We start from the raw sequence: 27,679 nt of genomic DNA on the forward strand, positions 1-27,679 counted from the left end.
AAAAGACAGTATAAGTGAAATTCTTGTACGTAGTTTGATCTTAAGGTTTCTTAAGATGTTCCAGTTGAAGTGCAGTTAAAAAAAAAAGTATCTGAAAAACACATTTACTATTTGTCGATGCTATAATTTATTAAAATTATAGCCTTACAGCATCTACAGCATCTACTTTTTTATTTTTTTTGATATTCAATATAGCATCTGTTCAGGATGCAAAAATGGAAATGGCAATAGAAAGAAAATGCAAGTCTTGAACGTGATTTGTGTGTATATATGTGTGTATATGGTCATGTTGTGGCTGGAATAGATTTTTGGCAACACATCTTGGTTTTCTTGGATTCTCCTCTAAATAATAAGAAAGTTGGTGCCTGTAATGGAGTCAGTCACTATGACTGTTTTCATCATCACACAATGTCTTGTGTTTTGTAATGTAGTAATTGTAAAACATAGGTAAAACATGTCAAATAAATGTTTTTCACCTACAAGGCTGGGTTCTAAATCTGGCGATAGTGCCGTCTCTGTTGGGGCTGCTGCTGCTGTCACTTAAAGGGGTTGTCCACTTTCAGACCAATATTGAGAGACAATTGTTATGGTTTGTATATTAAAAAGTTGTACCATTTTCCAATATACTTTCTGTATCAATTCCTCACAGTTTTCTAGATTTCGGCTTGCTGTCATTCATTCTGTTTACTCCCAGTGGATAAAAGTCTGACCATGGTCATGTGATTTACGGTCCATGGTCATGTGATGAGCACACAGGTGCACAGCTCGTTATAGTCACAGCACAGTAATCAGACATCTGCCTGGTAATCAGCTGTGCACCTGTGTCCTCATCACATGACCACGGATCGCAAATCACATGACCATGGACCGTAAATCACATGACCATGGACTGTAAATCACATGACCATGGTTAGAGTTTTATCCATTAGAAGTAACAGAATGAATGACAGCAAGCAGAGATCTAGAAAACTGTAAGGAATTGATACAGAAAGTATATTGGAAAATTGTATATCTTTTATTGTATAAACAATAACATTTGTTTCTCAATATTGGTCTGAAAGTGGGCAACCCCTTTAAGTGCTGAAATGGTACAAACAGTTTTGCTGTTACTCTGATACCAGTAAGGAGAACTAGCTTGGGATTAACTGGTGTTTAACTTACTTTAGTAAAAGCATTGGTGACCCCAGCATTGAATGTGGCTATGGCTGCATGTAGAACGCCATGAGCAGCTCCATTACAGGAGACTTTAATGCTAGGTGTCCCCTCCATGTAGATGCTTTGCAGATAATGCCTTTGCTAACCTCTATAACTCACCATTTATCCTGGTAATGGTCCAATTCCTCCTTATTGTGGAAGGAAGTGTTGGAAGCTCAAAAACAAATGGGTCTCCACTGGGTTTGCGATCAACGTCTGTAGCTGTGATGTTTATACCATTAGAATTGAGCCTTTCACAAATCTGGGCTTCTTTAGGGAGCAGCTCCGGAGCGTTGTCATTAATATCAATGAGTTGTATCTGCAATGTACCAGTACCGCTAGCTGGTGGGACTCCTATTAACAGTACAAAACACAAGCTTTATTTTTGCAGCCTGACTCATTCACAATATGAATGAAGTATTGTAGTTTTCTTGAGATATTGATGTGGAACTACCTCTTAATTAACAATCATTATATGTATTACACATTCAACAAAAAAAAGATTAAAAAAAACAAACAACTGTATTGCAAACATTTTAAACTAAAACTAAAGGGGTCCTTAGGATGAGTTCACTCAAATTCCTCCTCCAAAAAACACCTCACCATAGGACTGTATGGTGAGGCATTTTTTGGAGGAGGAATTTGAGTCAGTTTCCTGACCAAATTCCTGACCAAAAAACTGTGTGAATGCAGCCTTAGAGTTTCATAAAATGTTGCTTCATCAGAATACAAACAGTAAGGACAATGTGCAACCTATATACCCCATCCCCAATGGGGCATCAGTAGGAGAGTATATGATGGATGTCTCTTCTAAGAGATCTTTTCCTACTTAAAGAAGCATCTATTGCATAGCGCATGGGCAAGATGGCCTTGAATACCTCCTTTGCAGATTTTCATTATGTGCAGGGAGAAACAATCTGGATGGGTACATACTACACAGTCCAGTCATATTAATGTGACCATCGCCTACTTTTGACGTCAATATTAAATAAATAATCACAGAAGGAGTGTGTCATCAGCCATCTGGGTGCACTCGTCATTGTGGAAGGCACGATGGATCAACACAAGTATGCATCTATCCTTGCGGACCACGTTCACCCCTACATGCATATTGTTTTTCCTCAGGATGATGGCATCTACCAGCAGGACAATGCGACATGTCATAAAGCTCGCATTGTACGTGCATGGTTTGAGGAGCACCAGGATGAATTTACCGTACTCCCTTGGCCAGCAAATTCCCTGGACTTGAACCCAATCGAGAATCTTTGGGACCATCTCAATCGGGTTGTTCGTGCCATGGATGCTCAACCACAAAACCTAGCGCAGCTGGCCACAGCACTGGAGTCAGCATGGCTCAACATTCCAGTGAACATCACCACAACATCCCCTCTCTTTCTGCACTTCTTGCAGCGGTCTGCTCTGCGAAAGGTGGTTATTCTGGATTTTGACAGGTGGTCACATTAATGTGAGTGGACTGTGTAGAAAATAACACCCAGTAAGGGTTAAAGGTGTATGACACTTCTTTAAAGAATCTGACTTCATAGTCACAAGGATGACATATAAAGTGACCATATTCTGGATATTACCACCGTCACCCATACCTTGTCACCGCATTTTACTAGCAGTCACATCTGCAATTCCTATACCTATGCACTTTGGTCATTTTGGTCATTGGAAAACCTTTGAATAGCCATGTTGGTAAGTATTACGATCTAATACTGAGACCTATCAATTCTGTACTAGGGACATATTCAATATAATGTTCTGTCAGTCAAATATGGACAATGCAACCCATTTGGAATAGACAGCAGAAAAGATGCAAAAAACTCACCATTGTCAGTGGCCAGGAATTTAGCCTCATAGATATCATCTTTAACAAAGGGGGATTCACGATCTAAGATGGCAGTGGTAAAGACCTGTCCGTTTGTGGTATTGATAGTGAGCCAGTTTGCAGGATCATGCAGTTTGGTGTATCTGAAGAGAACATAAAATAAAGCACAATAAAGAAGACTATACAGATTACTTCTCCAGTCGGCAGGTCTACTGTCTTAAGTTTGAAAGGCTCCACTTAAACAACTTTGGCTGCCAGTTCTAAGTCGTGCATTCTGCCGCTGTGTGCCTAGGGAAAGACATTGGTCAATGCAAAGTGGTTTTTCTCCAGCTACAATTGAATCTGAGCATGGTTGGATGGTGCCCAAGATTTTATATTGAGATGGAGCCAGCCCGAGCGGCTCAGCTTTTAAAACTTCAGACAGTTTCACTATCGCAGTCTCCCAAACTCATTAAAACAAGTCGTGGTTACAGATGGAACCAATTTTCTTTTCGGATTGACCTGAACAGGTACACTTAAATCCTAAGATTCAGCATAAACAGGCTCTGGAGCTATGTGCAGTGTTCATTACCTGCCGTAGAGGCTAACAATGGAAACACTACAGCATTTTATCCATGTTTTCTACAATTACGTTACCTGATTCTCCTAGTATATTATACAGTGTATCATCTGCTTCTCGACGGGGTGTGACACTACTGTGCAGATGGACTGTCACCATACCAAGTAGATGCCATTAGGGCCATAGAAGTGAAGACTTCCTCCTTTCTGTTCTATTTTCTACCATGTTAAATATCCTCCCACTGCATTGTCGCCATGCATTGGTTAAATATATCAGTAGTGTCACAGGACGCACGCCAAAGAGTTAGGATCATTCACAATAATCTTTATCTTTCACCTCAGTAACGTCATGTAAGGCCAGGATCACACAGTACTTGTAGGCTAAGTGCCCACGTAGCGAGCTGCAGCTAAAAAGCACTGCAGGAAATGCTGCGACGGAAATGCGGCCTTTCTGCTTCCATTATACCAATATTGAAAACGCCAGCATTTCCATAGGTATAATTGACATACTGCGATTTACTAAACTGCGGTGGCTTTTGAAATTGGTGCAGATATTTTAGGACTGTGTGGATGGGTTTACCCAGAGTCCCATCCCTTTGCAGGTAATGTAAACACTATTGTGTGGAGAAGACCTAAAACTCAGGAAAAGTATAAAGGAAATCAATTGTATAGAGCCTACAGACATAACATCAAAATGTATTTTTGTTAAAGTGTACTTTCAGATGAAATTTTTCAGGGTAACCTGTGATATGTGCATACATAAGAAAATACATTATTTCCGGCCACTTTATGACTTTATCCTTCTCTCTTTCTCTAATTCTGTTCTCCCTGTGGTAGTGTTTGGAGACTAGATCCTATAATGTCTCCCATATATTGCACATACCGTACATCTCATCTGATCCCCTTGTGACCTGTCACCAATCTGGACTTCCTAATAGATTTAACAAAGTGAACAGCTTAGGGGGAATGGGGAAGACAAAAAAGTATTTTTTATACTTTATATTACAAAATTTCTTGTGTTCATTTGTGCTATCACGTTATACAAAGTTTGTGACGTACAATAACCAGTTAAGTGTAGGGATAACCTATGTAATTGAGAAAAGTGAATGGTTTTAACAAATGAAAATAATGTAAACTGAGTGTCCATTATGGCGGTGGAGCTTGGCATGTGAATGAGCCAGTAGTGTAAGGTAAGTGGCTGATGAATTTCATATAAGAATTGTTCACCTTAGGGTTGGGTGACTGGGTCAAAAAAAATATCTTGTTTTCAAGGTTTTGAACAATTTTAATCTCAATTTTCTTGTTTCTTTTGCCAAAAGACTAGTGAACCGGTGTCAGGTGAAGGAGTCTGATATATTTTATATGGTTGGTAGGATAAATATATATATATATATATATATATATATATATATATATATATAGTGGAAGATAACCTGGCCTACTGGGAGTAGATGTGGGCACTAGGTGGAGGTCCAGTTGTGTAGCTGTGCTGATCTATCAGAGGCCAGTATAGTCCAGTGGGCCTAGAGGCAGCTTGCTATTGTCATTGCAGTAGAGCTCTGGTTATTGTCAGGACTGAAAGATGAACTGCAGTGTATAGCAGGGCAGCAGTAATGTTACGCTCGCGGCCACAAAAAAATGACTGTGGGCATGTGCAGTCAGTTCTGCCCGATGGCAGAGCTGACTGCACATGCGTAGAAATTTGACCCCCAGTGCTGGAAGAAGACACAGAGAGAAGCCGTTCCAGACGAAGATGGAATTGGCTCTGAAGATTTCTCTCGCAGCATTGGGGACGCCCCCAGTGCTGTTTGAGCGCTGAGGACTGCCCCCAGTGCTGCAAGAGAACTCATTTGCATACTGAAGAAAACCGGGATTTCTACCAAACGGCAGCGCAGAGAAGACATCTAAAGGTAGGAGAAGAATAGCCTTTTTAAAGCTATTCCTATGTGTTAGGAACAAAAAAATGTCATTTTAATGATAGAATCCCTTTAATGATTTTGTAAAAGATACTGAATTATGAGGCACAAAAATGCAGCCTTACAGTAGTACACATTGTAGTAGTTCACGCGTAAAAGGACGGTGTGTAAGCTGCTGACTATACTGATAAAGGAAATATTGGATTGTCTTCCAGCCGAAATTGTTATGTGTCATTGCAGCAGAGGTAATGACAGTGACAGCAACAGAAAGAAAAGCAGAATAGGCCCAATGATGTATTCAGCTTAGGTGCTTACGCCTCATGCACACCTTCAAGTTTAATGGAGCTGTAATACTTTGTCCATAGATTTATATGGGGCCCTGCTATACTTCTCTAAGCCTTTGATGCCTTACATATATCTACAGTAGACAGATCCTCTATTATAGAGCTACATTAGGACCTCTGCATAGTCCTTGTTCCTCTGTGCAGCCTTATGCACGTCTCTGCCCTAGGTATTCTAAAATTTAGGATGAAGACCAGTGAACAGCATTGATCTCTCAATTTCTGATATAGTGAATTATTAATGATGACGACAGTGACTATGGTAGTGTGGACTTTCTTTGGTACGGGCTAAATCGTGCCATACACTTGCTGCGTTGCTTTACTCCCATAAGCTGCATAAAGTTAGGAATTTCCTTTTCAAGAAAACAATTTCCAGCTGTCAGTTTCACAAAAAAAACCCCCAAACATACGATAAGCAAAGGGGCAAGTGCGGTATTTCAAACCTAAAAAAAAAATAAAAAAATAAAATAACCACAAAGAGAACGAAACACCTTGTGACAGTTTCGGCGATACAACCTGGAACAAATAAGAAGAAATTGCCTCGTTAACTGGGAATGTCTTTCTAAAGGCTTCATTATATGTCCAGAAGCGATAGGAAGGAGCCTCCATGAGTCAATATAATCATTTTCTTTGTCAGCCGGCCAGGCCCCCGAGTGAAGTGTCTGAACCACGTAATGATTATAAAAATGTCACAAGTGAAGTGTGGGTAATTGGGCTCACACCAGCTGGACTCTGCTTTCTCTCGCAGTCATAATACCAGAAAGAAAAAAGGGAAAGTTATCACAAAACTGCATTCTGGGATAGCATCAACTCTCCCCTTGTGTCTTCCTGCAGTTGACCCTCTTTTATCTCTATCACCCCCTGGAGACTGGATTACAGCAGCGGGGGTTAGAAGAAGCTTGCTGATCACGTCTGTACCCTGACACAATTTAACAACATTCTGAAATCTACGACACCAGCCTGATGGGCTGCTCCAACTTGTCGTTGCAGCAGAAAGGTCGTCACTTTGAAGACTCAGAGGATGTCATTAGAACAAAGAGACACTGGGACAATGTCCGCTAATAAATGTAATAATGTGCAGGCCGAATTCCCTGCAACCTCACTACAATCGTTCAGGTGAGTTGTCGCAGCTAAAGAATTCCTTTGAGGAACTGGGATCTGATAAGTAAATTTCTTCGTTGAGCTAAGGCGAGTTTTGTTACATAATATATTGTACGTGTTACAGTTTAATTGTCACTTTGCTTTTTCTTTTAAGCTTGTAGGTGTAAATGTGTTTTTCAACTTTACATTTACAAAAAGTTCTCTTTGTTGTAAATGTAAAGTTTCTCCGCGACTTTTACACTGACAGCTGTGATCGCGGTCTGCACAACTCTCTTATCTTAAGTTTGTAAGTAAGTTTAGGAGACAGAAGGTTGTTGGATTGTTTTTTTTTTTCATCAGAGCTGAGAACTGTATAAAGGCGGATACAGAGAGATATAGACATGTAGCCTGCAGCATGGAGAACTCTACTTGTACATAAGAATGAGTCGAATTCTGCTAGTATAATGTAGACTGAATTCGGATTTTCCATAAGGAGCTAGTTTTCTATACAAGAGTTTACAAAACTCCCTAATATACTATAATACATAAATGTTGAAAAACACATCCTCTAGACAAAAAAACACATCCTTTACACATATTTTAAAAAACGGAAATGACAGTTACAATTTAATATATGGTTGATGCTAACAAGTTCCGATCACACTGCTATGGGGTGATTTTTAGGGTAAGTTCATACAGAGTTTTTTGGTCCAGAACCTGAGGCGGCCTCCGCTGGGTAGCCGCGACTGAAAGCCGATGCACTGCACCGGCATCCAGCCGTGCATTACGCTCCGCTCCTGATTAGGCCCAATGAATGGGCCTAGTTCGGAGGAGGGCGTGTCTTCAGGCCGAATCGCAAGGTGACTTGACTTGAAGAATGAGCACCTCGCTTCTTGACCTGAGCGGCTCCCATTGATTTCAATGGGAGCCATCTTTCTGGTCAGGATTTTGAGGTGGATACAGCCTCAAAATCCTGACCAAAAAATACATGTGAACTTACCCTTAGCATTCTAAGGGAGCCTGCACACTGAGTTTACGCTTGCTCATTCTGAACGTAAAACTCGTTCAGAGTGAACGGCCTAAAAAACAGATCCCATTGACTTGAATGGGTGCCAGCATTCGCACGCTCCCCATTGAAAGCAATGGGAGGCTTTTTTACCTATTGCTTTTAATGTGATACGCGCGTATCACATTGAAAGCAATAGTTAAAAAAGCCTTCCATTGATTTCAATGGGTAGCTGTTTTTATGCCGCTCACTCTGAACGAATTTACGTTCAGAATGAGCGGAGCGTAAACGCCGTGTGCAGCCTCCCTTACTATTTCCTTACAGTACACATCAGCTGCTGCAGAGTTTTTTTTTCAAAAACTAAGAGCATCATGTCAGGTTGGCGTTCTCCACACATAAGGTACACCAGCAGTTGATGTGTATATTAGGCTAAGGCCTCCAAGTTGTGTAAACACAATTTTTTGGCTGCTGCTGATACACAGTTTTCGTTTTCCAGAACACATGCTTTTTGGAAAAACACATGCTAATTTTAGCCGAAGAATTGCAAGTAGTTTCTCTACATATTTTATATGGGCAGAAAGAGCTCAAAGAAAATGTCAGCAAAACCTCAATGGGCTACATTTATTAAGCTACTTGCACCTTTTTATGGTGTAAATTGCGCCTTTCTGAAGCGCCTTTTTCTGCGCTACGCTTAATTTCTGAAGCATTTGCATCTTTTTTTTCCACACTGTTAGGCTCCATTCCTATGGAGTAACGAACCGCTCATTCTGACACGTAAACACTTGTCAGAGTGAGCACTGTAAAACAGAATCCCATTGACTTCATGCGTAAGACGGCACCCATTGAAGTCAATGGGATTCTGTTTTACAGCGCTCACTCTGATACGTGTTTACATGTCAGAATGAGCGGTGCGTTACTCCGTGGGAACAGAACCTAATGCTGCTCTTGCAACTTTTACTATTTTGTGAGAAAAAGGGCATGGCCTAAACGAAGATCCTTTTCACGCTGTATTTATGACTTCTGACTTTTTTAAAAAGGCGCAAAAAAAGGCACACCTCCTTATTAAATATTGTGCATGTGATCGTTAGTTTAGATGTGCCTTTTTAGGCCATGTGCACTGTTCCCCTTTTTTGGTCAGAAAGGCGCAAAAAAGTTGCAAATGCACTCCAGGCCATGGGCAGTGCAAAAGAGGCCGTCAGGTTAGAATGCAATAGAAAAGCATGACAATAAAACTAGTTTAAAAAAGGGAAAAATGTGGCTAAAAAAGGAGTAGATGATAAATAACCCCCCAATGTGTTTTCACTGTGTTTTCTTCTGCTGCAGTTTGTAGTTGTGTTTCTCTACGTGGGGCCTTGGCCTTAGGCCAGTTGCAGACGACCGTAGCCGTATTCAGTGTGCTATCCGTTTATTTCATGGATAGCACACTGACCCATTCATTTTTATGACCATGAATTACACAGTCCCGTGTGAGGGTCGACAGTCTGGGCCACAAAATATAGAACAGGTCCTATTCCTGTCTTTTTTTTTTTTAATGCAGATTGTGAACCCCATATGAGATCACAATGTACATTTTTTTTCCTATCAGTATGTCTTTGTAGAATGGGAGGAAATCCACGCAAACACAGGGAGAACATACAAACTCCTTGTAGGTGTTGTTGATTTGAACCCAGGATTACAACGCTGCAAGGCTAACCACTGAGCCACCGTGTTGCCCCTATTCCGGTCTTATTTTGCGGCCCAAGCTTCTGTGGCTCCTATATATTTCATGAAAGGGGCTGTGGAAGCATGGCCAGTGCATGGACAGCACAGGGGGAACATCCGCTTGTCTCCCGTGCGCCGCCCATTCCTTTAATTCATGGCCGGCCAGCAGAAGTTGTCTGTTGTATACTTACCCACCACCACATTTCTTACTACAATGTTCTCAAAATTGTGCTACACTAAGTCAATGACTCACTATTTAGGGCCGGAGTTGGGACAGGGAGGGGGGTTGGGCACTTTGGAATTGCCCAGGGTCTCCATCTTCAGAGGAAATACAAACCAGCAGACATTGGCATGGTGCCTCAGATCGTGGCATTCAGCATTTTATTATTTTCTAGAAGTTGGCCTGAAGTCAGAGAAGCAGATTTATTAAAACCGTCTAAAAGAAAAACGGTCTTAGTTGCCCATAGCAACCAATCATCACAGCTTTCATATTGGATTCTGCTCCTGAGAAATGAGAGCTGTGCGGTGATTGGTTGCTATGGGCAACTAAGCCAGTTTTTCTTTTAGACAGCTTAATAAATCGGAGCCAGAGCCTTCTCTCAGCTCAACGGCAGCAGTGTAATAGCTTATCCCAGAAGACAACGAAATCCAATAAAGAGCCATTGAAAAGTGTTTCATCAATGACTTTTCATTGGTTTGAGTGGTCTTCAGTGATAAGCTATCACACTGCTGCAATATAGCCACCTGCAGAAGTTTGGGGATCTCTGTCTGTATATAGGACATAGTATCCTGCAGAATTTCTAGATTTCCTATGTGTAAAGCTCTAGATCACAGACGAGCTCCCAAGGCTTTGAGCTCCATGTAGATTAGGAGGCCATTTACATGATGTTTCATTATCTCTTTAATGGATCAATTTTACAGAAACCAGTGGCCAACTGTTTATATATAGTCAATGTTAAACAAAAAATAATCGGTTTTTAAGACAGAAAAGTAGGATATACCATACTTTTGTGTCCTATAAAAAACCCCTCACAGAAACAGATTTGCATCTGTAAATCCAGGTCTGTTAACTGGATGCTCAAAACGTGAACCATGAACATGTGAACAGCCTCTAAGATGCAGTTACTTAGCTCTGTACCGCTGAATATTTCTAGGTCACCCACCTCAGAGCTTGCTGTAGTGAGCGGTCTGGATCCACTGCAGAGAATGTAGTCAGCAGTCTGCCCGCAGGCTCCCCCTCCAGCTGTCTGATGGGGTCATTTCTGTTGGGGAAGTAGGGTGGTTCATTGACATCCATAATGGAAATGGTCACTGCAGAGGTGGACTGTAGGGACATCTGGATTCCGCTGGCCAGAGGTGCTTGATTTGTCACCATGACATTTAGTAAAAAGGCCTTGTTCATTTCATAATCCACTGGCTGAAAAGGAAGAGACATGAGATACTAGTAGGCAGGGTTGTATGTAACTTATAAGAAAAGGGATGTGCTCTTTAGAAAGGGAGTACCATTAAAAGTTCTGAGTGTGCTTTAATACAGTCTATGACTCTGTTCACACTGTCATTATGTAGGTGTGAAGAGAATCTATTGCAATTAGTGACTAGATTTCGATTTTACAATTTACATAAATGTGCAGTCCTGGTACCAATGGCCTGAGGGCTAGAGATGAGCGAGTAGTATTCGATCGAATACCTCGCTGCCATAGATATGCGTGTAAGCGGCCGAATACCAAGGGGTTAAGCGCATCGAATATTTGATGCGTTTAACCCCTTAGTGTTCAGCCGCTTACATGCATACCTATGGCGGCGAGGTATTCGATCGAATACTACTCGCTCATCTCTACTGAGGGCCTGTAGTCTGGGGGAATGCTTATCAGCTCTAGTAAGACAATATAGTCCACATTCAATATGTCCACCTGCATAAACTCAGCTGCTATGTGACCTCTAGATTCCTGGGGAACTTTTAATGTCATACTCGGATTAGATGCAGCTTTGATGGTGTTTAGTGCATTTCTTATATTTTTCCAGACCATTTCAGTTAAACTAGGAGAACTCTAGAGTCTGTTATTCAGGCGCTCCATATTATGGGAGTAGCTGGAATAGTAGAATCCTATAGAGCGGCTTTTCACATGAGTGTTTTTCCCACTCCCCAGATGCTTCAGACAGGGTTGAAATAGCTGCCTGGCTCGTCTGCTGTTCATTTGACAGCAGCCGCCAATGAATTACAGTAGAAATTCAGCACAGTATAAAAAGCAGGTATGAGGAAGAAATTACATCACAGCATCATTTAATGAACATAAGCCATCTCTATACAGATTGAACAGTGCACAATGCAAACAGCATAGGCCACATTGACACACAAGGTCTCATTGACTAGAAGCATCTTTCTAATGACTCCTCTAGATGCTGGTAATAGGATTCCCAATACAGTACACAGTCCTCCCTGAAAGCTATCAATAAATCTTCATTTATTTCCAAGGGAGCTCAATGTGCACAAATATATAAATAAATACATAGGAAACATGAACCAATTCAGCGGCGGCCGAATGTTCTCTAGTAGATACACAATAACTCTTCTTAATCGTAACACGCTGACTAGTATATTGTATGGGGAGGGGGATAAGGGGACTTAGGTTCTGCTCATATCTGCTATGGACAGGTCCCAGCTGAAAAAGTCCAGACCAGCAAATGCCCAATAACAGTAGGCATAACCAACATATATTCTTGTAAACATAAGCAGCACCCATCCTCACCTTCACCACGGTGACAATACCCTCATTGGTAACTGGGTCTGTCTTCACAGTGAAGTGACCCGACGGATCGCCACTGATGATCTTATATATAGCATTCCAATTGGGAGTGTATGGTTGGTCTCGATCCACCACCGTTAGGTTGGCCACAACTACATCAATTCTGTTCTCCGGCACCTCACCAGTGAACTGTATGTAAAAAAAGAAATCATCAAGAATACTCTATACATTAAATATTATAAGTATAAGCATAAGTAGTTCTCAGTCTGCAACATAAAAAGGTAACTTTTGCAAGTTGGGGCCTTAGTCTTGATTTGTCTGACCGATAAAGCTGGAAGGATTTAATTGTGAGATGCCATCTAGTTATACATAATGCTTTTGCCATGGTAGTCCAGTAGCCCTGCACATGTAAAAGTGGCTTGCATTATTGTATATATTATCGCAATTTTTTTATATTATTTACAAATATGGTTGTTCATAAGAGAATCTAAAACAAATTTTAAAAACCAACATGGAGCTCAGAGACAGCCTGGAATAAAGCGGGCTTTGTCCTTCTGCTTACAGTGATATGATACCATCCTAACAAGTTATGTGCTATAGAGGTCAGATGTAAATAGGAAGCACTTGATATTACAAAAAAAAGAAGCTTGACTTTGGAAAGTTGAAAGCCAGCTGAGTGATTGCAGAATTGAATCCAGCTCTGACAGCACAAAAATCTTTAATCGGTTCCTTGCTCCTCTCGTACACTGAAATCCCTGATACCATCACCTTGTTAGGAAGACAAATTGGGAATTTATCCAGAATTGGATCTGCCATGCTCCCCTGTGACTGATGTAGCCAGCGTCAGACTGACCTTTAACATCTGTTGTGCTTCACAATACCTGATCGTATCACGAAGGAGCCGCGAGCGATAAGAAAAGAGGAGAACTCGTTACGTTCTGCCCGGGGTGTGTGATTACTCTCTCTGCTCTCTACTCCACTCTCAACATTTCCTGCGGCACAGCAAGAGTGGATTAGCAGTATAAGCACTGCAAAGCTCAACATCCTAAATCTATCTGTAGGAGGAGTCCAGGATGAAAAACTGAGTGCAAACTCTTTGGGCTAAGGTCCCTCATATCGGGCTGCTGCGAAAAAGCGCTGCAAGAAAAAACTCAGAAAATCAAAAAGTCTGCAGAGTTTTTCCTCTGCGGACTTTCTGCTTCATTTGTATCAAGTATACCTGACATGCTGCAATTTCCAAAATCCTGACGTTTTTGTAGCAATCCATATTTTTATGCAGTGTGTGGATGGGATTCGTTTTGCATGGACTGTAAAATGCTGCAGTTTTTGCTATGGCGTTTCCGCCGTGGCCAATCTGCAATTTTTAGGCCCGGCTTTAGGCTAAAGCTCAGCTTTGCTGGAAAGCTGCTTTTTTGTTGCAGATATACTGTGTTTTTTCAGCCGCAGCTTGGAGTGAATGTAACAGAAGGGAGAAGTATAAGAACTTCCTATGTACTTCTCATTCTTATTGACTTTGGCTCAAAAAAACAAAGCAAAATCTGCAACTGAAAAGGAGATTGCTGCAATGAGGGGCCTTAGACTTACAGTCCCAGCAAAACAATCCCCACATTGCAGAAATGGTGTGGAAAATACTATAAAAATGTTAATGTTAATTATACCTGAGAAAACACTACATCTTCCCCATAGACCTATATAAGGGAGCCTTCACACGGAGTAAACGCTCCGCTCATTCTGAACGTAAACTTGTTCAGAGTGAGCGGCGTTAAAACAGATCCCATTGATTTCTATGGGTGCCGGCATACGCGCGCTACCCATTGAAATCAATGGGAGGCTTTTTTACCTATTGCTTTCAATGTGATATTAACTGTTTTTGGCCAGTAAAATAGTTCACCACTCTGCATTTTAGCGGTCCTAACTTTTTCAGATAACATAGCTGTGCAAGAACTGTTTTTATTTTTCAATTAGTTTTTAATGTTTTATTTAGCATTGAATGCTAAATTAATCATAATCATTGTATTTTATACTTTAAAAAAAGTATCTTTTGATATCATTCTTTTAAGTACAGGCTCCCTCTAGTGGTGGTTGCTGGCAGCATTTTGATTCTATAAGATTTTTTCCCTAGATTGCAACTTGTCAAGCAAGGACTTAGCACCTATACATAGGATAGGTACTAAGTGTTTGCGTGGTAGGGGTCCGACTGTTGGGATGACCAATGATCATGAGAACATTGGTCATGTGCCCCTGTTTAAATGATGCAGCAGTCTGCATGTGTTGTGCCACACATTATTATTATTATTTATTTATATAGCACCATGTTATATTCAGCAATTTCTGGCAATCCCATGTACAGTACGTGGAATAAAGCAGCAATGGGTGCGCTTGTCTGTCTCTATTCAACAGGGAACATGACACGCACATTCTGTCCTAGTGGTTGTTTTCCCTCTCATTGGATAATATACTTATCACAAATGCATACATACATTACACTGCCTGTTTTGTTTCTTGGAGATTTTCCTAAGATTGCAACTTAGGTGTAGCATGATGGAGTTAAACAGGAGCTTTCTATAACAACCAAAGTACTTTATCCATCTGTACATGTCAGTACTTTACTATATATGTCCTGAATGATCCTACTTCTGAGTGAGGGAGATGGTCATGGAGCAGATTCTCCTCTACTTTCTGTAAGAAGGGCTCCACCCACCAGCTCAGAGAGAAATGCATGCTACAGATAGAGACTCCCAAAGACAAATGTGCTAACAAATGCAGAATACAAGTCATATAATGGCCAGAAATAGTGTTATTCCCCATGTAACACACTGTACTATATATTTATACAAAGTTTGATTAAAAGTCAGGAACACTTTAAAGCATGGGTGTCAAACACAAGGCCCGCAGGCCAAATCCAGCCCGCCACCTTGTGTTATCTGGCCTGACACTTGGGACTCAGGTAATGTTGCAACAATAAAGATGGCAGCCACTATCTCACACACACACACACACACACACACACACACTGAATTTTACCCCCAAATCTTTCAACTTCCCTAATGAAGACTACAACCCCCAGCAGCTGCAGATCCTCTACATCTGTTGAGAGTTGTAGCTTCACCCCCGGCCAATCAGTGTATTGTTGTGCTGGTGTCTGCTCTAAGGTGCCGCTAAGGAAGGGGGGCAGCGTTCACACTTGCTCCCCTGTCCACCCTATGGCTTTCCCTCCTAATTCCGGGAGAAAGTGCATAGGGACGGGTTGCCAGAGTTCATTTTAAAAACCCATTCATTTGAATGGGTTTTTTAAGCAAACCGCTGGTGTCCGTAGTTTTCCTATTTGCCCTCAAAGGGCTGATTGTAACAGTAGTAATGTACAATTGTAACTACTCCTTAATAGCTCGCTTAACTGTTAGGGGGCATTCACACAGAGTATTTTGGTGCGTATTCTGACACGGAATCCTCACGGAAAAAAACCCATTGACTTCAATGGGTTCCGTTTTCTGCGCGGAACCCATTGAAATCAATGGGAGGCTTTCTTTCCTATTGGATGCTGGCGTGAATTCCGCGTCAGAATCAGCGCACAAAAACTCCGTGTGAATATCCCTTTATGGAGAAGTTACTTTTATACACATCTAAAATAATCTTGCCCATTCAAGGTACCCCGTGAGGTTGAAGTGGACCCCAGTGAAAATGAGTTTGACACCCCTGCTTTAAAGGGTTAATCTGACCCATTTTCAAATACAGAGTTAATAGCTGGAAATACCAGAACTATCTATATCAGAAAGGAGAGGATCTTGCACATATTAAATTCCTGTACACCCCCTCTTTAAATGTCTGCCAGTTGGAGTTCTCCTTTAAACACAAAAATGAATCCCTGAATAATAAAGATTTTTTTATTTTACTTACATAACGCTGACAATTCTGCAGCACTTTACAGATATTGTCAACTGGAACCATAAATAACCTCAAATGACGGAAATATTTTCAGGTATATTGTGTAATTGTAATTCACTGAAGTATCAGTATGTATAAAGAAGAAATGTCAAATCAATAAGCAGACACTAATAAAGCCACAGCAGCAATGGAATCGATCCAGTTATAACTACAAGTGCAACTTCAGCATTTCACCATCCTGGCTACTAATTAGCAATAGAAAGATTGTGTTAATTAAACATCATCAATGTTCGGCACTATCACCCTCATCATCTGGATGACAGCTGTTGATGTGTGATGGGTGAAGTCAAGAGATCAGAAACTTGCACTTTTGAAATTTCCAGAATGCAATGATCTCTTTATGAAGTTGATTTACTTTAAAGAGCTCTTCTTAAAACTGCTCAGATCCCCTCAGTGAATTCACATCACATGATCATTCATGATCACATAGCCGATCATTGGCCAAAGAGGTGACCTACCACAGTGAATGACTGGCTGAGGGGGCAGGGGGATAGGTGAGAGGAATTTAACTTATTTTATGTTTTAACCTGTTTTGGGCTTGTTTAAAAAATAAAAAAATTCCTAGCTGCAAACTTTTGATGCCGATGTATCCATTGTTGTTCCTAGCAGCAAGTGCTTTATGTCCATAGAAGCAGGTTGAGTTGTGTTTCGATGAACCTTCATGGCCTACTGTTGTGTCAGAGCCTGGACCTACAATACTGGTCCTCTGGTGGCCCACTCCTATCCTGTACAAGTGTAAAAAACCTTTCAATTAGACATTAAGATCAGAACAGACGATGTCTGAGAACCAGGATTAGTTTTATGGGACATATTGCCAAACTACTTTCTTTTAACATCTTTTTACTCTTTTCCCCTATGTATTACTGTATATATCTAACCTACAACTGGGAGTATCTGCAGTTGTATTACTATTGGTTACTTTTAAAGTAGAAAATGTTCATTTCAGTCAGATCATCCATTTCTTATGCAGCTCAAGTTTATGCCCTCACATCTAGTTAGACACAGTACATATTTGTCATCTCTTGACTGTAATGTCTGCATATGGGAATGACTACAGAGTGTAACGCCAAGGATTGCCAGGGTGTTGTGTGGCTCCTACTTAGTGACTTGCTGGGTCCTTGCCATGTATATCAGCTAAGTCCTGTCAGCCAGTAATTAATAAGGAAATATAGGAAACAGATTGAAAGTCGCTGACGGAATATACCTTGTAGGAAAGAGAATTTCTATCCAAAAACCTCTAAATCTGTTGCTGTACTCATGTGAACTTCTTGGTTTTACTTGACAGCAAATGTTTTTTATAGTTGCTTTTATATATTACATTGTCTACATATAATATTTGAGATATGTATGTTTTACTGGTGTGAAATTAGGGCGATAAGTAATGATTATGTCACTTAAGCCACAAATGTTGGTTTCTGGTAGGTTTGGTCCATCATATTCCAGGTTACATTCACTTTAAAGACCCATGCCGCCCACACTTTCTATACAATATCTGATAACTGTACACATGTAACTCACCATTTTGGAGGTGAATTCAGGCGGATTGTCATTGACATCTGCAACAGTTATTATAGCAGTGGCGGTGTTTGATAGTCCGTGGTTTAAATTTCCTTCCATGTCTGTGGCTTGAATAACAACGGTGTACTGTTGGACTTTCTGTAGGAACAAATGCAGGAATATAGGTTATAGACAATATAGATATAAATCATGAGACAAATGACCATAGTTACATAGTTACATAGTAGATGAGGTTGGATACAGAAATTAGTCCATCAAGTCCAACCTATAACCCTACAATCCCTACAGTGTTGATCCAGGGGAAGGCAAAAATTCTTTTAATAGTAATAGTTACACAACATGACTCCAGTCCTATTTATTCATTCGATTTCTGTATAGTTGGCTGCAGCTTTCTTGGGTGACACCAGCAGATCTCTGGGGATTCTTAAAGTCAGCCCTAAGGTGATCAGTTATTGTTATGATTTATTTATATGGCGACCTTAATTCCATAGTGCAGTACATTGTGAAGGGTTTACATACATAGTACAACAAATAGATGACTAACCTGATACAAGTAGGAAAGAAGACCCTACCTGCAGGCAACCTATAGGGCAGCGGTTCTCAACCTGTGGGTCGCGACCCCGGCGGGGGTCGAACGACCAAAACACAGGGGTCGACTAAAGCCATCGGAAAATACATATTTCCGATGGCTTTAGCCGCTGAGAAGCCGCGCTACTGTCTGCAGCAGGGTAGATCCTAGTGGGCTGAAGGACCTGTGATGACGTCATGATCATGTGATCGGACTCTGGTGTGGGCGGAGCTATCCAGGACAGTGCCGAGTTACACAGGAAGAGAAGGCTGCAGTGAATGGAGACTGGAAGGTAAGATGGAGGGAGGAGACAGCAAGTGTAAGCAAGAGGGGGGAGGGGGTTCAGGCTGTGTGTGAGCATGATAGGGGGGTTCAGGCTGTGTGTGAGCAAGATGGGGGTTGGTTCAGGCTGTGTGTGAGTATGATAGAGGGGTTCAGGCTGTGTGTGAGCAAGATAGGGGGTGTTTCAGGCTGTGTGTGAGCATGATAGGGGGGTGCAGGCTGTGTGTAAGCATGATAGAGGGGTTCAGCAGATTTAGTGGAAGAGAGCTTTTGTGATTAATCACTATGTTTAAATTATGTTTGATTTGTAGCAATGAGAATAGATAATGCATATCAGGTATTTACATTCCGAATCATAACTGTAGCAAAATTAAGGCCTGTTCACACAGAGGGGGCAGATTAGGCCGCGAAATCCACGTCATAATCCGCCCCCTCACAATGGCGGTCTATTTAGACTGCCAGGCTTGTTTTTTGCGTGAGCAACATGCTGCCGCTCATGGAAAAAGAAAGCAGGCTGCCCTTTCTTCATGCGGATTCTGCGGCTCGGTGAGCCACGGTGTCCGCCTGGCAGCAGCAACCTCCAGAGTCGGCCCCTTAATTTGAGCCGACTCCGGGGGGGGGGGGGGAAGAAGCCGCGACAGTCGTGGCAAGCGTGTTTTGACCCGAGAGTGACGCGGCTCTCCACGTCACTCTCAGTGCCTGAATCCGCTATCAATCCGCTATACCGCCCCCTGTGTGAACTAGCCCTTACAGTTATGAAGTAGCCAACAACATTTTTTTTTGGTTTGGGGTCATGGCAACATGAGGAACTGTATTGCGGGGTCACGGCATTAGAAAGGTTGAGAACCACTGCTATAGGGGAATGGATGTGGCAATAGGTAAGGATAATAATTGCTCATATGGTAGCATGGTGGCAGTAGGGTTGCTGCTTGTTGCATGCTATTCTAAAGAGGTGGGTCTTATGATTGTGTTTCAAGGTTTTCATTACAGGGAATAGTCTTATGATTGTGAGTTCCAGAGTATAGGGGATGCACGTGAGAAACGCGTGGATGTGACTGTGTTTAAAGCAAATTATATCGCAAAGTGAGAATCAGCATTTACATGTGCGCTGACAGCAGGAGATTAGGTCAGAGACATAAAAAGTGGACAGCTTGTATGTCATAGTTGGAATAGTTGGGCTGTGGGTAGCCAGGAATTGGTAGAGGGGAGAGACAGATGACTACCATGGGGAAATGTGGATCAACCAGGCAGCGGAGTTACAGATCAATAGGAGGGGAGCAACAGTTAGCTTGTAAGCCAGAAAGAAGGCTGTTCAGTAGTCCAGACTGAAAATGGACTAGAAATTTTGTACACTCCAGGGTGATGAATGGGTGGGCTCTAAATTGAACACATATTGCCTGCTAGATGAGGACCCTCACTTATTGAGAGACCACAACCCCCTTTCCGCCAGGCGAGGCAGCTGTTAGTTCCAGGTGGAGTATGAATGTTGTTATAATGAAAAAGTAAATTATTACCTTAGTACATAAAATCTTTTTATATATTTATGTGTCCTATATTGGCCACCATGATCATTAGCTTTATAAAACTGCTGGAAATAAAATATGTGCGGAAAATGATGACACAGATTATTTTAGTTTGCTATCATACTGAAAAAGCGCGTACAACGTTACATATAGATCTATCTGTTCATTTCGATATGTTTTGCAGCTGCACAACATCTGTTCAAAGAAGTAATGAGTGTTTCAGCCTTAACATGAAGTATGGGACCCGGGAAGAGTAGTTTTTAATCACCAGTACATCCATATCATTGGTATAATTGTCCAGTGAAGACATACATCATTCTCTGTAGAATTCCTTCAATAATGTAATTAAGGATTAGATTGGAAAGTCAGTGTGGATGGATATTTATGCTGGAGCAGTCTGAGGAAACCGACAGAAGACTCTAAATAATTAGTCTGCACTTGGATTACCAAGAGAAGGAATCTCCAGGGCCCCGAATTAGCCTCTAATAGTGCTTATTGTAGGATTGCACTCTCAGCAAATGAATTCTGAATTGCTGTTTACTGAAGGGAGAGATTTGGGACATGCTGATGACATTAGAAAGTTAAGATGTTTCAAATGCCAAAACTGGTGTCTCTCGGGGGAGGTCTTAGCCCCTTGACTGCCAGCAAGAACATTGCATTTTATAATCAGTGTGCAGCATGCATGTATTAGGAATCCTCTAGGAAGGAAGAGCTAGCAATCGCTGACCCAGTCCTTCACTATCCTCCAGTTCCTCCAGATACAGAAGACTGATCACATGTAACATGCAGCGTCACCTCTGTATAAGTTGCATCATCTAACTAAAGTGTCTGAATTTTCATCAGTCCTGCATTTCTGAAATTGAGAAGCAGCTATAACTAAATCTCATTACACATGCATGTTACTAATCCATTTTCTAGGACGCTACACAAACTCTGCTGTTGTAATTGTACGTTTTATATTGTGGATAGACATGTGTAGACACCTACTGCATACAGTGGGCATATATAATTTCCTAATAGATGTAGCGGTTTGAGATGTAGCCTGCCCTACTACAACCAGATGGGTTGACAATGGATCAGTCTACAAGAATGCATGTAATAGTGCAAGCAGCTGACACACAAAAATGTTGTTGCATATCTCTTCCGCTAACAAAAGGGCTATACAGGAAAAACTATACCCTTACTTTGCTTGTGCTCTCAGCCAAGGGTTTACCAGGAACCATGAGATCACGTGAGAGTACCTGACAGTTTGAATTGGAGAGAAGAATTGTGCAAACTACTGCCTGATGTGAAGACCAATGCCACCTGAAGTTACAATGCAGTTGTACTCAGATGGCTGTATTGTGTCTTCAGTTTAGCTTCTGTATTTACAGCTGCAAATCCTGTCCCAAGAGGTGGGTAAGTCGCAGCCTCAAAGGGATTTATGGTGCTGTACGTTGGGGGTCATTAGATCTGTATTTGGATGGATATATAGCTTTAATAAAGATGCTAAAATGTGGATGTGGATGTGTAAATGTGGTTTTAGTTTTGAGACCAGGCAAATCTAGTAATCGGTCTAGACTCTAGAGTATGAAGTACGATACTGGAGAAGACATTCAGCTTTGGGCCACTTTCACAGTCACAATAGATGATGCCACAGCTTATCTACTCTCTTCCCTACTCTTTCCCTACTCTCTTCTGAGCTGCCTTTGGCCATGACTATACTGTAAAGCATATCACTAAATGTTAGCAGAGCAGAGAAGTTCAGGCAAGATGGAGGCCTCCATAATCTTGTGCAGAAAGTAGAATAAAAAGTAAAGAATAAAAACTGATTAGACAGTGATATATTTCAATATTGATTCTTAATAAATGCAGTTTTGCTACGGGTGAAATATATAAAACTGTTCTATCCTGGGGCCCAATGTGGCGTAACTGCTGCAGTTTGCCCATGGTGGAAACGCTGCAGAGAAAAAGTGACATTTTACAATCACAGCAAAGTGGATGGGATTTTAGCAAATTCCACCCCCACTTTGCGATAAAATATGCACAGCGGAAAGGCTACGGTTTCCAAAACCATTGCGGTTTTTATACCTATGGAAATACCAGCGATTTTTCCATAGGTGTAACTGAGGCAGAAAGTCCGCAGAGGAAAACTCTGCAAACTTTCTGTGCAAAGTGCTGCGGGAAGAACAGTGATATGATGCCGCCACTGTTTTTCCAGCAGTGCTTTTTCGTGTGGGTTCTTAGCCTTACATGCAAACTGCAATACAACCGAATGTGATTTTTGTTATACAGTTTCAACTACAACTCAATGGCAATGCCTGAATACACCCTTCTATGTTTATTTAATATTCACCATTGCCCAGATATGCTCTTTCTCCAGAACTACGACAGCTGAGTAAATTGTAGTATTGTCGTTCACAGATGGCGCATACTGAATTGTGCAGTGAATATGGAAAATTATCTGTGCCAATATGGATCAGCAAAATGCTCTGCTTGCCCCAAAATCTATGTTTCCATACATCAGTAAAATAGAGAGAATCTCACATTATCCTCTGCACCCCTTTTCTTAAGAGGAATTTACGTGTGACAAGCCATTAGAGGACAAGGCATCTTCAACCTGTGTTGTGACACCTCATGAAATGCTAACCTATATCAGAAAAGATTTAGGGAAACTGCAGGAAAAAATCCATAGCTGGGCAGAATCCAGTTTAAATCAATGTTCCTAATCCGAGCTGACTTTGCTTGGTTGTCTGCATGGATGAACTGTGAGTGAACTGCGTGATGCTTCCGTGCATAGAAGAGAGAGTTCAGTCTGAGTGTCTGAGTGTCTGAGGACGGAGGCGGCAAACAACTCATTGGCGCTAGACTGTTCTTTCACATCACTGTGTGCACTTAGTAACCTTACTACTATGAAGATTATACAATATAAAGCTAAACATGTAGAATAGAACTGAAGCATTGCTTAATCACATCAAGCTTTTTTGATAGGAAAACCTGCTAAATGATAATGTATCATATCACAGAGCATATTTTACGGTAGATTGACCTTGGCATACCTATTCTCTCTGGGGCTACACTATAGTTAAAGGGATTCTATCATTAGAATCCCTTTTTGACTTACCACCACATCGGAGTAGCCTTAAGAAAGGCTATTTTTCTCCTACCTTTATATTTCTGCTGCACGCCACCATTCCGTTTTCGCCATATGCAAATGAGTCATCAGACAGCACAGGGAGTAATCCCGTTTGCTCAAACAGCACAGGGAGTGTCCCCTGTGCTACCTGAAGACTATCCAGCAATGCCCTCCATTTTCTTCTCAAGACCACCTTTTCGCTGCACCTTCATCCGAAAACGCTGACTGCGTATGTCCATCAGCCATTTTCCAAGGCCGAACGGATGCTCATGTAAGAGGCCACAGGAAAATAGCCAACGGACATGCGCAGTCGGCGCTTTGGGATGAAGATGCGGCGAAGAGGCGGTCTCAAGAAGAAGCTGGATGGGCGTCGCTGGAGAGTCTTCAGGGGACCACCCCCTGTGCTGTCTTGAGATTCATTTGCATACAGTGAAAACTGGGAATATCAACGGAACGGCGGCGCAGAGCAGAATTATAAAGATAGGGGAAGAATAGCCTTTCAGAAGGCTATTCTGATGTGGTAGTAAGTCAAAAAGGGAATCTAATGATATAATCCCTTTAAGACCTTCTTATTTTTGGAGACATGCATACCAAAGACTAACCCCAAGCAATGTTATTTATATGGGAGCAAACACTAGGTCCAGATGAATCACAGTTTTTAGTAGATTTACAACTTGAGTTTTATAAGTCCCGATATTAATGGGCTTCAGGATAGGTCACGAATATCGGATCGTGTGGGACCTACACCTGACATCTGAACCAATCAGCTATTAGAGCAGATGGTTCAGAATACTGTATACTGACCATACTGCAGTGAAAGAGAGCTGAGCAGCAAAAGTGCAGCACATTCACTGTACAGTGTATGGACTCTTCTATATCTGGCTCTTTCAGTGTTTGGTGGGGTTACAATTAGAGATGAGCGAACAGTAAAATGTTCGAGGTTCGATATTCGTTTCGAGTAGCCCCTCAATATTCGACTACTCGAATCGAATATCGAACACTATTATAGTCTATGGGGGAAAATGCTCGTTTCAGGGGTAGGCAACATTCGATCAAATTATACTTACCAAGTCCACGAGTGAGGGTCGGGCTGGATCCTCCGAGAAGTCTTCTCCTTGCAGCGTCCCCGCGGCATCTTCCGGGTCTGAATTCACTCTACCAGGCATCGGGCCTGAGCAGAGCCGACTGCGCATGCCCGCACTACAAGCGGACATGCGCAGTTGGCTCTGCCCAGGCCCGATGCCTGGCAGAGTGAATTTAGAGCCGGAAGACGCCGCGGGGAAGCTGTACGGAGAAGACTTCTAAAGGTAGGAGAAGAACCAGCGTTGATTGGCCGACTGTATAGCAATGGCCAATCAATACTGGTTCTGCATCGAACTTTTACATTCGAATAGCGAGTGGTACTCGATCGAGTACGAGTATTTCGAATACTGTAGTATTCGATCGAATACCTACTCGATCGAGTACTACTCGATCGTACTAGTTACAATGTGTTGATTCCCCATCAATCCAATGTTAATAACCTTTCCCTTGTTAGAGACAAATTCTTCCATCTTTGTATTTTGTCAGCTATCTTGTAACCTTTCACATATAAACTGTATAAGTATGTCTGTTTACAGTCCAAGAGGCACCTCTGGGTGATAAGGAGTGTGGAATGTTAATGAATGACTTATGAATCCTTATCTCTCTGTTTTGCTTAAGGACCTCATCTTTTGAAGATGTATGGTGGAGGTCACTTTAGTACCAGCATGTCATCTTATCTCTCTTGCCATGATATATGCATCTAGACTTTGTTTCATGAGAAAGTCCATCCCAGTTTGGAAAGTAATAATGAGATTCAGATTACATGAGGCCTCAGCCAATAGTCATCCACCAGGTTTATGTTATAACTTTACAACCAATCATGTTATGCCAACCATGTTATGTTATTAGAATAGTTCAACCTGTGTATTGTTTTCAAACTACCTTTTTGCACCATTAAATTAGAACTCACTTGATACACCATCAGCTGTGTGTGTGTGACTTCTTCAGGCCTGATAATGGGTGTGATTTCTTCAGGCCTGATATTTAATTAGGAACTCTGCAACATACTCTATTATGAGGACCCCTTGATGTCCCTAACTCCCCTTTATCAATAAACAGTAAATTTCAACAATCTGTTAAAGAAAAATGGTAGTTATCAAAATCTAATCTTGGATCAGCCCTTTAATAGCACCACGGATTTGCGTGTAAGGATATATCCGCTGCAGCAGAAAATCCACAGTATATATGCCCCAAAATCTACAGCAGCAAAAACCACACCACATCATGTGGTCTTTGTAACTTTTGTGGATTGTTGCTGTGGATTTCATCCTACTCCTTGCAAAGGGTGTCATCCACAGTGAAAATCCACCTCATAAATTGACATATCAGAGATGTAAAATCTGTACAGATGGTCCTTTTACGCTGCACATTTTACCATAGTGTGTGGATTAAATTTGTTTATATCGCATCCGCTTTGCTGCTACTGTAAACACTGCAGATTTTCCGCCAGCAATCTTGTGGTAGATCTACAGCGTATATGTCCAGTGTGGATATTATAAAACCATATGGCTATTATAGAAAGCAATTAAGTGACAATCCATTTCTAATAATGTCATAAAACTGCAGTGACTTGCGGTTTGAAATCGCGGTGTGTGTTGGTGTCTAAAAGATGAGACTACACGGTGCATGTGAATGTACACAGCCAAATCGTGTACCTGTGTTGGCAAATGGCCAACTGAATTACCAGTAAAATGTTGTGGTCATTTGCTACTCCATATAGGTGTGTTGTCAGTGTGCATAGTATGGCTTCAACCTAATTCAAGGCTTCTGTACAGGAGTGCACGTCCACATCATAACCTCTGATGATATTGTTACACACAGCCATATATTCAATAAGGACTAGATCACACATGGTGAAACAATTGGATAGCGGTACTCAGATAACAACTGGGCATGCAGAACTAACTGGGCAGACAATGGCGGCATTGTGCCATCTTATTGCTAAATGACATTTAAAGATGAAGGGAAGGCGTTCATTATACATCAAGCAAATACTAATGCGTTTTCACACTTCAAGGTTCTTAATCTTAAAACTTAAATCTCAAAGTCCCTTTGAATGTGAAACACATTAGAATGTTCACCTGATCCATGAACCTATTATCTGTAACCAATCTCTGAATTGTTACCTGTCTCTCCATTGACTTTAAATGATTATGTTCTATGTGAATACAATCTGTACTAGGCAACAGCTACCAATGCCTGTCAAGCCGTGCTGGATCTTGTAGTTCCCTAGGTGTAAAATAATGTGTGTGTGTCCCCTAGTCTAGTTCCAGATGCAATTCACAGCACAGAGGAAGTGCTCACTCTTCACCACCGATGTCTACAGAAAATTCTATCTAGCACGACAGCTTTCATAAAGGATGTATCTGTTCAGCTTCATTGCGGTTAACAGAAAAGGGTAAATATAGTTTGATGCACACGTAATGTTTCCAATTTCCACTTATTTACTTGACGTGCCATCTGAGCCCACGAAAGGTTACACCAGCAGATAATTGTATGCGGTTCCAATCAAACTAAATACCCGCTCTGCAGCTACGAAAACAAAGACGTGTCTTCGTGGTGTTCACAGCATGAGCACTGCCACCCAAATCAGAATTTGATGAATAAATTAATTAAAGCAGATAATGGTCGATAATGATTTTCATTAGCAGGAGAAGCGAGTCCTAGTCCTCTGTACCTTTGTGATGATTAGGATCAGACACACAGCTTGCCACTGCTGAATACAAGTGTCATCCATGGGAGGTTGGGGGCAAAAAAAAAATCAGCAACGTGAAAACTTCACAACAATATCTTATTGCCTTTGTAATAATGGGAGGAAGCGTCCAGACAAGAAGCTGAGAGACCTGGATAATATGGTGTCGGCTGGTCCAGTCATTGTCCTGTACATAGACTGATGAGGTTGAAGAGGTGCTTGTACTCTAATAAGTGTCGGACTCTTTCCTCTCACTCTCTATGATAATTCATTATACCAGATCACAGTCTGCGCTGAACCTATCACCTTCCCGTGCAAATGTCCATCTCTCTTGGGCTTCTCAACACCTTTAATGTCAGTGGAAGACAAATCTGTAAGACTACCATCTCTTTTGGGGATTCTCTCTTTTATATGCAAAAGACCAAGCTGCTGTTTGAAAGAAGAGATCAATGTGTTGAACAGAACAGTGCCATTCTCTTAGGGTGAGAGAGGACATTGGTGGGGACAATTATAGGGGGATCACTACATCCTAATGGGTTGTTCTGATGCTACGGTGTTGGGGTAGCTTTATGGTATGATCACCCA

General features: G+C 41.5%; 1 protein-coding gene across 1 annotated transcript in view; it reads right to left on the reverse strand.

Moving 5' to 3' along the window:
* Window positions 1-27,679, reverse strand: part of CDH4 (cadherin 4) — a 575,855-nt gene that overhangs the window by 15,369 nt on the left and 532,807 nt on the right. The window contains exons 8-12 of the mRNA XM_075277003.1: window positions 17,832-17,969; window positions 12,375-12,560; window positions 10,791-11,044; window positions 3,026-3,168; window positions 1,315-1,548 (exon numbers count right to left, since the gene is read on the reverse strand). Coding sequence (XP_075133104.1) covers window positions 1,315-1,548; window positions 3,026-3,168; window positions 10,791-11,044; window positions 12,375-12,560; window positions 17,832-17,969 — 955 coding nt within the window. The remainder of the gene's footprint in view (window positions 1-1,314; window positions 1,549-3,025; window positions 3,169-10,790; window positions 11,045-12,374; window positions 12,561-17,831; window positions 17,970-27,679) is intronic.

The sequence above is a fragment of the Leptodactylus fuscus genome, chromosome 6, assembly GCF_031893055.1.
Source record: "Leptodactylus fuscus isolate aLepFus1 chromosome 6, aLepFus1.hap2, whole genome shotgun sequence".
Taxonomy (NCBI): Eukaryota; Metazoa; Chordata; class Amphibia; order Anura; family Leptodactylidae; genus Leptodactylus; species Leptodactylus fuscus.